Source organism: Ceratotherium simum, chromosome 29 (assembly GCF_057802395.1).
Source record: "Ceratotherium simum simum isolate JZ-2026a chromosome 29, ASM5780239v1, whole genome shotgun sequence".
Classification (NCBI taxonomy): Eukaryota; Metazoa; Chordata; class Mammalia; order Perissodactyla; family Rhinocerotidae; genus Ceratotherium; species Ceratotherium simum.
In genome coordinates, this window is record NC_141928.1 from 16,478,506 (window position 1) to 16,493,189 (window position 14,684).

At 41.5% G+C, this 14,684-nt stretch overlaps 1 protein-coding gene across 3 annotated transcripts in view; it reads left to right on the plus strand.

The window, feature by feature from the left end:
• The window catches only part of CDK5RAP2 (CDK5 regulatory subunit associated protein 2), a 174,351-nt gene that overhangs the window by 65,966 nt on the left and 93,701 nt on the right, over window positions 1–14,684 (plus strand). For all 3 annotated transcript variants that reach the window (XM_087419197.1, XM_087419196.1, XM_087419195.1), the window contains exon 13: window positions 11,282–11,452. In XM_087419197.1, the coding sequence (XP_087275323.1) occupies window positions 11,282–11,452 (171 nt within the window). The remainder of the gene's footprint in view (window positions 1–11,281; window positions 11,453–14,684) is intronic.

The window sequence follows — 14,684 nt, forward strand, 5'->3', positions numbered from 1 at the left end:
TTTTCCTCAAGTTGACTGAGACAATTTCTGGAGGAAGGCCCAGGAACATGCAGTTAGATGAGGATAGCCAGCCAGGCTTGAGCATTGCTAATCCTAGCGCTTCTTGAGCTCAGTTTGAAAAACCACTAGTTTAGTAAAAAGAACACAAATAGACCTGGTTTTAAACCCTGACTTCACCACCTCTTGCTTCACTTAAGTTGCCTGAGCATTTTGAACTTCAGTCTCCTGATTGGTGAGAGCATCTGCTTCGTAGGGTTGTGCGAGTTGAATGAGGTGATGGATATCAAGTGCCCACTCTTCTAAATTTTAACTTCTAAATGCTGTAGAAGTTTGTAGAGAAAAGTGGCAGGTAGTGTTTTGGGAGGATGATTGCCGAGGGCCAGAGCAATCAAGGAGGGCTTGGTGGAAGAGGTGCCGTTTGGATTGGGCCTTTGCAAGGTAAGCATGATGTCTCCAGGCAGAATTGGGGGGAATTTCGTTATTTTTTCCAGCTGGAGGGGACGGGTGGATGCAGGCGGACAGCCTGGAGAGTGTGTGAATGGAGTGGGTGATAAGGCTGAAGGGTAAGCGAGAGCCCACTGTGGGAGCCTGGAATGACTGCTTGTTAAGGTAGCTTCACTCTGCAGTTACCTCGGAGTCACTGAGGGGTTCCGGGCCGAGATGTAAGGATCAGGGTGTGTGTGTCACTTGGTGGGTGAGCCCAGGGACAGGAGACCGGTTAGGAAGCTGTCGCAGTTGACCAGATGAGAGCCGAGTTCTGAAGAAGGCAGTGGCAGTGGGTGGAGGGAGAGGAGGGGCTGAGTGTGCAGGAGGAACACTTCTCTCTTCTCCCCCAGTGCTTCAGCCTCTGCCCTTCCTCCTTCTGATGCCTCCTCGGGTGGCTGATCAGAGTCCGGGATATTCACTGGGCGTCCTCGCTGATGGGTGGTTCCTGGACCTTAGGGCAAGAACCCAAGTTCCAGGTTCTTTTGCTTCTTGCTGTAGACCTAGCCAGGCCTGGCCTTTGTTGGGCAGATGGCTCCCTTGAGCCACATATACGTTCCCCCTTCAAAAAACAAAAACAACCCTCAATTTTATCAGAAAGCCCTATTTCGGGTATGAGATTTTCACAGACTTTTACTTTGATTCCCAGTCTGCCATCGTTTCTTATGTTTAGCTCCTTCGAGAACTCTCAGGGTGGTAGGGGTGGTTGGAGGACAGGATTTGGGCACTTTTGTCCCTATAAAAGCACAAAATCCTCGTTCTTCATCTCTCATGTGCTCTGTGTGGAGGATGTGCTGTACCTTAAGGCCTGGGCTACCTGTTGGATGACAAGGTGTGAGAGGCGTGAGAGGGAGAGAGAAGAGCTGACCCTTGTGGCTGGGTGGATGGTGATGCTGTGGCCACAGGAGGAAACCTGGGAGTAGAGGTCAGCCTGGATGATATGTGTGGGGAGAGAGGGAGGTGACGTAGTGTCATTTCCTATGCACCTGCTTCTGTTCTGGGCGCCCATTTTGCATTCTCTCATTTAACCCTCCAAGGCTTAAGAGTCTATAATATTATCCCCATTTACTGGAAAGGAAACACTCATAAAGGTGTAAGTTATCCATCTGTGGCCACAGAGCTCGTTAGCAGTAGAGCCAGGATTCAAGACTAGGTCTGCCCGTCTTCACAGCCTAGGAATATTGAAGGAGGTTTGGGGAAACCACCCAAGGTTATCAATTTTCGGTTCTGATTGCTTTGCTGAGGCGAGACATGCCGTCTCCATGCCTCCCCTAAGCATTTCTTATAGCTCCACTGGTGCCGAGCACATGAGCCCGTCGGCTATCTTTGTGTTGCCATGGCAGCTGCTCCTCCTCAAGGCCGTCTCTGCACACATTTCCCCCCTCCCTGCAGTGGTCCTTGTGCTTCAAGCCTTGTCTGACTGCTCTTCATATGAGGTCCAAGATCCTTGGTCCTGCCCCATTCATTAGCAGGAGGGCCTCAGTCTCATGCTGGATATTCCATCAATCCTGAGACCTTGAGAAACTATAGCCATTAGCTTGGGTGTTGGAAATACTGACCAATGGAAGCCCATGTCACAGAGTGATTTTATACTTTCTTTGGTCTTAGCAATGGTACAGCTGGGTGGAGAGAATGCAGAATTTGGGGTCAAACTGACTTAGGTTTGAATTGCAGCACTAGAACTGACTTGTTATAAAGCTTTGTGAAAATCTCTCAACCTCTGTGAGCCTTAGTTTCCTTTTTGTAAACACAGGACTAATAATAGTTACTATGTAAGCAGTCCTTAGGGTTAGAGATGCTTTATGTAAAAATGCCTTGACCCGTGCTTGGCTCATCGCTGGTGCTCGGTAAATAGTTGTTTCTATTACTAAGGCTTATAATAAGAGAAATGGTTTATATTCTTTGGTGTCCTGACTTTCCCTGAGACTCTGATTTGTTGCGGGTCTTCTACTCCCAAAAATGTACACATGCACTAATTTGCATGGGCTCCCAGGGGCCCATTCGGTGGACCTCAGGTTAAGAACCCCTAATCTTGAGGAATGACAAAACTACATGTCTTTGTGGGATTCCAGAATAGGTCATCTCATGTTGTCAACTCTGTTAGGTTGGGGGACGTGGAAGCAATGTGGCACATTAGTAGCCTTTGTCGCTTAAAACGTTTGAGAAGTTCTTAACCTAGGCAGCTGAATGAAAATTTTATCAGCAAATGAAATGGAGAATGGAATAAATTATTGCTGAATACACATATGCATTAGAACTGAACCAGACATCAAAATATGGGTCTGATAGATGTTTGTATAAAGGAGGGAACTGAATCTGGGAATTGACGTAAGTGGACCTGTAATTACTGTGCACATGAACAGTGCACGCTCTTTACTTAGCACAATACCTAAACATTTTAAAATTAAAAAGTAGGCATGATCTTTCCAGGATAGCAGGCAAATTTATTCTGAATTTAAAGATGTACCTAATGGCTTAACACAAGATTTTATGTTTTTCGCACCAGTTTTCAGGGGGAGGTTTCTAAAAGCAAGTGTCAGATGACTGTTAAGTGGATTGGGATCATTGCAAAAGAAGTCCAAACCCTTGTCATAGTGTGGACGTGAACTGAGAGGCTTGGAATCAGAGGCCTGGAATTAGACAGGTGCTGTCCCTTAGTGACTGATCTGGGGTAAATTACTTTAACTGTGTGAGCCTGTTTCCTCATTCATAAAGTGGGAGCAATCCCACCTACCTCATCCATCCATCCCTCCGTCCATCCGTCCATCCATCCACCCATCCATCCAACAGATGTTTGTTGAGTGCTGTTCTGGTTATCCATTGCTACCTAACAAATTACCTCAAAACTTGGTATCTTAAAACAATAATCATTTGATTATATCTCATGATTTTTGTGGGTCAAGGATTTGGGCAGGGCTCAGCTGGGTGATTTTCTGCTCTACATGGCCCAGGTCACTCATTGTGTTCAGGTGGTGGATGGGCTGGTCTGGAGCGTCCGTGACTCTTCACTCACATTCTGGTGCCTTTTGGGGGATGGCTGGAAAGCTAAGCAGAGCTGGGCTTGTCAACTGGAGCACCTGGGTGTGGCCTCGCCCACATGGCAGCGTTAGGGGAGCTGTGCTTCTTAGATGGTGACTCAAGGCTCCCAGAGAGAGTGTTCCAAGGGAGAGGAGTTGGAAGCCACCGGTTTCTTAAAGCCTGGGCCCAGAAACTGGCACAGTGTCATGTCTGCTACATTCTGTTTGTCGCAGTAGTCGCTGTACTGCCCAGATTGAATAGGAGGGGACACAAACTCCACACCTCTTGAGGGGAAGAAGGTCAGAGAATTTATGGCTATCTTTATTTTGCCACGAGTGCCTACTGTGTGCCAGGTACCATTCTAGGTGCGGGAGGTGAAGCAAACAAAATACGCAACAATCCCTGTCCTCGTGGGGCTTTGCCGTCTGTTGGGGGAGACTATAAAAAGAATACATGTATAAATTAGATAGTGTATCAGGAGATGCTGTAAGGAAGAATGATGAAGGGAAGGAATATGGAGAGTGAGATTGTGGCAGGGCTAGTGGTGGTGACTTTAGGTGGGATGGTCAGGGCAGACTGGACTGAGAAGGTGACATTGGGCACAGACTTGATGGAAGTGAGGGAGCAGCCTTCAGGCACTTTCCAGGCAGAGAGAGCAGCAAGCATAAGGGTCTTGAGCTGGGAGTATACATGGTGCGAAGAAAAACAGCACGAAAGCCATGGTTGCCAGAGCAGAACAAGGTGAGGGAGAGCAGCGGGAGAAGAGGTCAGCGAGGTGGCAGGGGTCCAGGAGGAGTAGGCCTTGCAGCCATCGTGGGTTGTGAGGATTACGTAGGTTGATGTGAAGGTGCCGAGCACAGTGCCCGGAACAGGAGCCGGCATTTGACACGCAGTGGCTTTTATTACCAGTGGGACGGGATGTGGGAGCTGCTGCTCCTCTGCACTGGTGCGTGTGCTCATTCTGATTTGGAACAGCTTGTAAAACACAGTCAGGAAGGCAAAAGAGTCATGAAAGGGTTGAAAGGTAAAGCCTCGTAGTGTACCTCTTCTCTAATAGCATTAGTAAGACAGATGGGCTTTGTCCTGGTGGCTTTTCTGATGTCGAGGGACGATGAGTTTGTGTGTATGTGTGTATGCACACTGTGGTGATTCTTAGAGAGCAGCTTTTCATTAAGACCATCCTTGAAAATATTTTCATTAATGGCCCAAGACAATTTGCACAAGGGGAAATCCAAACAATAGTCAAATATATAGAAACGTGGGCAATCAAAAAAATGCAAATTCAAACCCTTGTGAAGAACCATTTCATACCAATTAAATTGGGAAATATCTAAGAAAGTATCAGTGCTGTGAGGATATGGTGAAATAAAAAACTTAGACTTAGGTAGTGGCATTTTAGCCTCTGTCTTTTTGGAAGAAAGTTTCTAGAAACAATCCTGAAAACATGCTTATTGCCCTTTGGCATAGTAGTTTGACTCTTGGGAGTTTAGCCTAAGAAAACAAGTCAGAAGTTAGAAAAAAACCTGTTTATGCACAGAGCTATTCTTTGCTGTATTATCTGTAAGAGCTAATGGTTGGAGACAGTGGGGAAATAGGTGAGTTATGATATACTCATTAAAATGGGTAAATATGCGGATTATGTGGTATCTTTCACTAAGCATCACCTAGTGACCATGTCTTGCCTTTCCCTTGGACTAGGAGGATGAGGACAGCCTAGTTGTAAACTCAGGCATAGAAGCTCTGTACACCTTTCTCATCTCTGTAGTTTCTTTTTTTAATAACTATTTTCTTGATTTTATACTCTTAAACTTTTTGATTTTTAGTTTTTTTTGTGTCATCATTGTTTAATTGGTGTATACTCTTTGTAGGTCATGGTGTAGTGGAATAAAGTAAAATGGGAAAATATCCAAACCAAAGTTAAAATTGTGTAAAAATTATGCCCACAGATGGACGAGGACTGAAAGGAATGTCTACAGTTTGAAAATGGTTTAATTTGTTGGCATGACTGTATTGTGGGAGAATGTTTTTATTCTTTGACTTTAGAATTCAGTTAATCTTGCTTTAGTATTATTTGTATAATAAAAAAAAGTCTTCTTTCCTCCCTCTAGAATTGAATTTCTATTTACTCACATTTATAATTCATGGTAGGTTCTTGGTCCAGTTGTTTTGGATTAAAGGTTTACGGCAGTCTTATCATCATCTGTTTGCCCAAGAAAAAAATTAACATTTAATTTTTAAGTGGTTTCTTTGTTTCTTTTTAAAAATTGTTACTTTATAAATGTTTACCCCTCCCATTATGAATATAGTCTGTACTTAGTATAAAATATTTTAAATTGAGAAAAAACCGTAATTTTAAAAAATCATAATCACGTTTTGGCATTTCTTTCAGATTTTTAATCAGTGCTTTATTCTATTTATTTATTTATTTAATTTTTATTTATTTATTTTTCCCCCAAGGCCCCAGTAGATAGTTGTATGTCATAGTTGCACATCCTTCTAGTTGCTGTATGTGGGACACGGCCTCAGCATGGCCAGAGAAGCAGTGTGTCGGTGCGCGCCCGGGATCCGAACCCGGGCTGCTAGCAGTGGAGTGCGCGCACATAACTGCTAAGCCACGGGGCCGCCCCTAGTGCTTTTTTTTAAAATTGCATATTATGGAAAATTTCACATGCACACAAAAAGAGAGAGAATAGTACAATGAACCTCTGTGTACTTGTCACCCAGCTTCAGCAAACCCATAGCCAACCTTGTTTCATTTGTATCCTCCCCCCAACTCCCTCTCTTTCAACGCTGAAGTATTTTGAGCAATTCCCAGATATTATTTCATCAGTTTTTCAGTATATTTTTTAAAAATTACCATTTTCACGTCAAAAAGATTAATAATCTCTTATGTTACCACATAGCCAATTAATGTTTAGATTTCCCTGATTGTCTCATTTAAAAAGTTTTTTAAACAGTTTGTTCAAATCATGATCCAGACAAGGTATACACATTGCATTGATTGATATGTCTCTTTTTAAAAACTTTTTATTTTGAAATAATTTTATACATAGAGGAAAGATGCAAAAATAATACAGAGAGTTCCCATACATCCTTCAGTCTGCTTCCCCTAATGTTACCATCTTACATAACCGTAGTACACTCGTCAGAACCAGGAAATTAGCACTGATAATACTATCATCTACAGACTGTGTTTGAATTTTGCTGGTTTTCCCAATAATGCCCCTTTTCTGGTCCAGGATCCAATCCAGGATCCCCATTGCCTTTAACTGTCAGGTTTCTTTAGTCTCATCTTATTTGGGGCAGTTGCTCAGTCTTTGTCCTTCATGAAATTGACTCCTTTGAAGAGTACTGGTCAGTTATTTTGTAAACGTCCCTCAATTTGGGCTTGTCTGTTGTTTCTCTCATGATTAGATTGAAGTTATACATTTTTGGAAAAATAGCACAGATGTGATGTGCTCTTCTCAATGTGTCATATCTGGAGGTGCATAATGTCAACCTGTCTTATTACTGGTGGGGTTAGTGTTGGTCACTTGGTTAAGGTTGGGGGGGGTCTTCTGGGTTTTCTACAATAAAGTTACAATTTTTTCCATTTGTGATAAGTATTTTGTGGGCAGATACTTTGAGACTATGTAAATATCTTGTTTCTCATTGTATTTTCAAGAATCTTAGTATCCGTTGATGATTCTTACCTACAACAGTTATTTCTGTTGTGTTTGCCTAATGGTGATTTTTCTATTTCCATGATTTCTTCTATACTTATTAGTTGTAATTCTACTGTAAGGAAGAGCTGTCCCTTCTCTTGCATTTCTTTATTATTTAGTTATTTATTTATATCAGTATGAACTCAGGGATATTTGTTTCAGTCTATAGGTTGTAAGCCATTACAGTCATGATTTATTTTATTGCTCAGACTGTCCCAGATTTGGCCATTGGGAGCTCCTTCAGATTGATTCATGTGCCTTTTCAACATGCCCCATCATTTTTTGAGGACTCCCTTACTTTCTAGGATCAAAGTTGTCCTGGACTCCTCTTGTATTTTCCCTACCCCAGTCCTGGAGTCAACCGTCTCTCCAAGGATCCTTGATTTCTTTTATTGGAGAATGGTGGTTAGAAACCAAGATCTGAATGACAGGTGTCCTCATTGCTCCTGGGATGTCATCACTTCTAGGCCTTGTCAGTGGACAGAGCTTGGAAATATATGTATGCATGCTGACACATGCATACACACATCTATATTTCTGTGCCCAACTCTGTGTGTGTGTGTGTGCGCGCAGTATATGTAATAAGAAAGTTAGGGAAGGCTATAATGAACTCTGTGGAATCAGTATGAATTCATGAGTTCTCACTAACATTTCCTAACTTTCTTAATTATTATTTAATCCACAGGTTCTCTCTCCCTTTTTTTCCTTGTAAGTTATTTGTTCAGTAAGTTGGGTCATTTATCTTTTACAGTTTTTTCACATTCTGGATTTTGCTGATTGTATTTCTGTAATGTCATTTAACTTGTTCTCTGCTGACTCTATTTCTAATAAATTGGTAGTTAGATAAGATACATGGTCAGGGCCGGCCCCGTGGCTTAGCGGTTAAGTGTGCGCGCTCCGCTACTGGTGGCCCGGGTTCAGATCCCAGGCGCGCACCGATGCACCGCTTGTCCGGCCATGCTGAGGCTGCGTCCCACATACAGCAACTAGAAGGATGTGCAGCTATGACATACAACTGTCTACTGGGGCTTTGGGGGGGAAAAAAGAAAAAAAAGATACATGGTCAAATTCAGGTTTAATTTTTTGGCAAGGTTACGTCATAGGTGGTCGTTTGTACTTCTGGCAGGAGGTACATAATATTTGATAGCCCCTGTGTTTGTGATATTACTCGCCATTGATGACTGTTTGCAAAATGGTGATAGTTTAATCTCATCATTCCTTCTTCATGTGTAGCTGAATACTTCTATAAATAAAATCTTGTTTTTCATCATCTATTTAGTTACCCTGGGTGCAGTTCATACGGGAAAGACAAAATAAGAACTTACTAGAATTCTCCAAATGACTGTATTAGTTTCCTATTGCTGCTGTAAAAAATTAGCATGAACTTTTGGCTTAACATCACAAATTTATTTTATAGTTCTGGAAGTCAGAAGTCTGAAATGGGTCTTACTGGGCCAAGATCTAGGTGTCAGCAGTGTTGCATTCCTTCTGAAGGTTTGGGGGAAGATCCATTTCCTTGCCTCTTCCAGCATCTAGAGGCCACCTTCATTTCTAGACCCGTGGCCCCCTTCCATCTTCAAAGCCAGCAATGGCTGGTGGAGTCTTTTTCATGCTTCTCTCTTCCACTTTCGAGGGTCTTTGTGATTATATTGGAGCTACCTGGTTAATCTCTGTATTTTAAAGTCAGCTAATTAGCAACTTTAATTCCATCTGCAACTTCTGTTACCCTTTGCCATGTAATTTAGCATATTCACAGATTCTGGGGATTAGGATATAAACATCTTTGGGGGGGCCGTTATTCTGCCTATCACAGTGACCAGAGGTTTTTTTTTTTAATATCATTATGAACTCAGATGTTTGAAATTTTTTGATGTCTTTTAATTCATTGTTATTGTCCTTGATGTTTTAACTGTCCTATCTTTGGACTGTGGGAAAGCTTATTCAAGTTGATTCCTGAGTTCTTTGGACATGAACGTTGAGTCTTTGATAGCTTCCTTCCTTTCTGACGTAAGATGTCTGGACTCATATTGTTCATTCCTGCCCCAGGTCTGGAATCATCCATTCCTGTAAGGCAAACTTTAGTGTGCATCAGAATCACCTGGAGGGCTTATTAAAACACAGATTGATGGCCTCTACCTGCCTTGTGAGTTTCTGATTTAATAGGTCTGGGCTGAGGCCCAGTAATGTGCATTTGCAGTTCCCAGGTGATGCTGATAATGCTGTTCTAGGGACTGTGCTTTGAGAACCACTGCTTTGAAGAACCCTGTTTTTTTTTTTTTTTTTTTGTGGGAAATGGTATTTTGAGACTACAGTCTGAACGCCAAGGAGGACACTGATTCTAGGCTTTTTCTGTAAAAGGAGGGAAATAACAGAAAATGTAAGTTCATGTCGATACTTCCAATTCACATTTAGAATTACATATTTTATAATTTTATTTATTTATTTATTTTCCCCCAAAGCCCCAGTAGATAGTTGTACGTCATAGCTGCACATCCTTCTAGTTGTTGTATGTGGGACGCGGCCTCAGCATGGCTGGACAAGCGGTGCGTCGGTGCGTGCCCGGGATCCGAACCTGGGCCGCCAGTAGCGGAGCGCGTGCACTTAACCGCTAAGCCACGGGGCCGGCCCCACAAATATTTCTTACGACACAATTACTAGAAACAGGGTAAGATCTTGTGCAGCAGTCCCTTTTGTCCTCGTAGAAAGATCCCACTAGGGATGGACAGATGACTCTGCTTTAAGTTATTGAAACAGTTCCTCTTTGGTTAATCAATCAACTCGATACATAGATTCATCTTTTTGTTTGTCTGCTTTCAGTTTTATGAGATAATTATTTTATTTTAAAAATAATTATCTAAACATGTAAATGGTTTCAACATCATATCTATGAAATGAGTTCTGCTCTCTCCTACCTTGTTCTCTCTTTTTCCTTATAGGCAACCATTTAATTTATTTTATGGTTAAAAAAGTGACAATATGCTATATATACTTGTTTTTTCCCTCCTGGGTTCCCCCCCTTCCCCCCTACACCTGAGCGATACAGTTGTCCCTTGGTATCTGAGGGGGATTGGTTCCAGGACCACCCCCATGGATACCAAAATCCACAGACGTTCAAGTCCCTTATATATATAAAATGGCTAGTACGATGAATACAGTTGGCCCTCCGTATCCGCAAAATTTGGATCCGTGGTTGTTTGGATCCATGGATGAGAAACCCTCAGATACGGAGGGGCTGACTGTATATTCTGTACTACTTTACGGGAATATATTTATAGAATCCTCATTTCCTTTCCTTTAAAGCTTCAGAGTGCTCCATCGTGAGAATGTACCGTAGTTTCTTCCTCTATTGGTGGACATTTGGGTTGTTTCCAGCCTTTTGCTATTATGAATAGTGCTTCATTATTACAAATAGTACCTATTTTGAGGTAGTTACAATTACACGGTTTACTGTTTTTCTCTTTTTTCCTTAGCATTTTAACATGAGCAGTTTCTATGTAATTGTAAATGTCATTATTTAGTATAATGATCAAAAAGTCATTGTTTTTTCTGGTTATCAAAGTTATACAAACTTATTTAGAGATTTTTAGAAACTCAGAAAAATGAAAAAATAAAAAAATCAATTGACAATCACCCATATCCCTCTACTTAGGTATACTAGGTTATATATTAGGTTATTATTTTGCTATGTTCCCTTATAGCCTTAAGAATATTTTGTGTAAACATTTAGAAAACAATGAAGTTCAAATTACATAGTATCCTGGTTTGTTTTTACTCATAATTGTGTGTTTTTTTATACCATACTCTTTTTATAATTAATTCCCTCTTGTTGGATATTTAGTTTCTTTCTGGTTTTTCAGTATTGTATTGTGATAAATATTTATTCCTGAAGCTTTGTCCAAATTTCAGAATATTCTTGGAGTTGGGTTTCATAAGACTTTAAAAGAGAAGGAAATACACATTTGGTAAATACATCTATTAGCTTGCTCTCTTATAGCAGTAAGGTAAACAGGTGAGAGATTGTCACCTTGAAATTTTTTTTGTCAAGTAAATTCCATTTTTTCTTTTTCTTCTGGCAGGACCTTAGAAATGAAGTAGAGAAATTACGCAATGAAGTGAAGGAAGGAGAGAAAGCAGTGGAGAATCGTTGCAAGAGTCTCTTGAGTGAAAGTAATCAGAAATTGCACAGTCAAGAGCAAGTGATTAGACGTCTCACAGAAAGTGCCAGTCAAAAGGACTCGTTGCTTCAGGTACCATCACTTTTTTTCTTTTGTATTTAAATCTTTTGACTTGGCACAGGTTGTTTTTTTAAAAAAACTCTTTTGCAGGAACATTTATATAAAAATAAGGCTGGCAGAAATGATCATAGTTTTCATTTTTTTACGTCATTTGGACCTCAGCCACCAGGGAGGTAAGTTTGGAGAAACAGAAGCTCATAGAAGGGAAGGAACTTATCTTGGATCATGTGACTAGTAAATGGCAGCGATGATTCAGGCCTAGGCCTGTTTTGCTCAGCACCCAGCCCACCTCCTCACTGAGGAACTTCTTCTGGGAGTACTTGCTGCTCCTTATTCATGCCCTGCCCTCTCACTCCTCTGTACTTTCGCACTAACTATTCCTTTTTGTCTTAGAATACCCTTCTTGTTTGATTGTGTAGTGAATTTTTGATTCAGCTCAGACTTATGAGTAACCATGATGGATTCAGCCTGGGTATTTAACTCTGCTTCCTACTGAAGCCTCATTAAGATGACAGTGAGGGAGTGAGAAGGTATAAACCCACAGGACTAGGAGAATGGGAGTGGGACAGCAGCAGGGGGCTGCTTGGCTGGTAAGTGGATGGGCATGTGGGAACTACATAGGATCAGCTTTCTCCACTCTGCTGCATGCCTCTGGGATGAAAAGCCAACAAGAAGCAAGCTGAGTTATCCTGCAGAATCCGGAAAGGCCCAGCACAGTGGAGGGACCTGCTGCCTTTGTAAATGGGAGATTTACCTGGAATGCCCGGCAGTTAGCGGGAGATGGGAGGTTTACTCTCTGGTGACCTTAAACCAGAGAAGCTCTGGCCTCGGGTTCACCAGGTGCAACTGAAAGCAGGAGGGGATCTCTTGAATGGAAACAAGGAGGGAGTGGAAGTGTGCATACCCAGCAGTGAGCCCTCTGAGGGGATAACAGGCTGAAAGATGCGGACAGTGGGGGGTCCTCCCACAAAACAGCTGAGTCCCCACCTGCTCATCTCACAGTGAGGCTGCCATGGGTCGGCCCTTTCCACACTCACAGAGCTTCTGAGCACTTTTATCCTTAAAAGTAGGTGGATGGCCTGAGTTCCTCAAACAGGAGAAAAGCATCTAAGAAGAAAGACAAAGGCCAAAACAGACAGAGCAGAGCTACACAGAGGACATAAAAATAGGGAGGATGAGAAGAAAACTAGGCAGCTTTTCAAAAAAACTCAACACCGTACCATCTTTAGATAAGACGTAAGATCAGGCTCTGATAAACAAGGTATTTGGAAAAGAAGAATGACCTATTGGAAATTGAAAGTATGATTACAGATATAAACAGTTTAATAGAAGAGTTAGAAAAGTTGGAAGATGACGTTGACTAAGTCTTCCAGACAACAGAGTTAAGCAAACAAACAAATAAGAAGATGGGAAAATGGGAGAGAAAAGATAAGAAAATTAGAGGCTTGATTCAGGAGCTCCAATATATGACTAATAAGACTTCTGGAAAGATAGAACAGGCAAAGCAGGGGGGAGGAAAATTTCAAAGTAATAGGAAAAAATGTACCAGAATGGAAAGACAGATATCTCTACATTGAAAGGGCCTGCTCTGTTTCTAGCACCATGAATGAAGAAAGACCTATACCCCAAGGCATGTCGTTGTGAAATTTCAGAACACAGGGATAAAGAGAAATCTGGAGGCTTCCATAGAGAGGAAAATATAGGTCACATACAAAGGACTCAGGCTTGAAATGACATCAGGATTCTTAGCAGCACTGGAAGCCAGAAGATAGCAGAGCAGTGCTTTCAGATTTTTGAGGAAAAGTGATTTCCAATCCAGCATTTAGTACCCAGCCACAGTGTCAGCCAAGAGTGAGGGCAGATAAAGGCATTTTCAGACATTCGGTGCCTAAAATCTTCTGCCTCCTGTGTACTCTTTGCAGGAAACTCTGGGAGGATGATTCTGTACAAATGAAGAAGTAACCAAAAAAGAGAGAGACATGGGATCCATAAAGTAGGAAATTCATCTGGAATGTGAAGGGAAGTCCCAGGCTAACAGCTGAGCCACTGCTGTGGGAACCCAGATTCCAGCTGTTGAGGGAGGGCTTCACTTGGGATTTCTCCAAGAAACTGAAATGGAACCTGTTATTTACCTGATGTGTCTGAGTCCATCTAGAGGGATTTTCAAAATCTTTCAGAGTTTGGAGATAAATTAAGTACATAATTTAGTTTTATGAACTAAGTAAACAAACAGAACAAAGCAATTGTTACTAATTCCAAGAAAAGCAAAGAATTGAACAGAAAGGAGGTGTAATCACGGAACACTGTATGGCTGAGCCGTGAACAGTGTTTGGGTGACCATAATAATGTAAATGCGGAATATTGATTTACCTAAAATTGGGGTGTAAATATCAGGAAAAATGTTGGGGCCCAGATGATGTAAGAGCTAAATCCTTAAACTTCTATGATAGGAGCCAATAGATAAAATCTAACCTTAAGAAATCAAGAAATGTGAGAGTAGAAATATATATAGAAACATGGAAGTAAATAGCAGAAGAAATAACTAGAAGAGTTGAATGTTGTTTTTTTCTGGGAGTGGGACTCAGAGGTGAGAAATGGAGAGGTAGAGGGCTGCAATTTTCCATGTAAGCCTTCCAGTACTATTTGACTGTTAAGCAATGTGTATGTATAATTGGACTTTTAAAAAATAAAAATGAAAAGTGTAACTCAAGCACAAACTGTGTTATGGCAATTCTAGAAATTCCGTGTTGGTTATTTGATTCGTAGTTCTTCCTGTTACACTTCAGTGGATTTTATAAAGAATTGCCTCTGCTTCTTTCTTGTATTCACCTAATTTCATATGAAAGTTTGATGTGGTGAATTAATTCTGATAGGTACTTAGGAATAAGATGTGGTTCTCGCCCTTAAATTCCGACAGAGAGTGGACAGAACCCTGGTTCAAGAGTTACCAGGTTTTAAATAGGTTAGTTAAGTATAGAGTCTATGCTTGAACTTGGCCAAAAGACCAGAGAGATGGTCTGCAGTTCTGTCGTGTTGTTGGATGTCAGATCTTCTGAAGGAGTCAGTGAGGGGACTTTATTGTGTGTCATCATGAGGGAACCTTTCATATATGACCAGATGCCAAAGCAGTGTTTGCAGTCTTGCCTTTTTCTTCCTGTAAGTCACATCTCCTCGTGGATATGGAAGGTTCAAGTTTTGTTAAATTCGTAATGTTTCCACAGAGACTAGACTTTGTTGGGTTGCA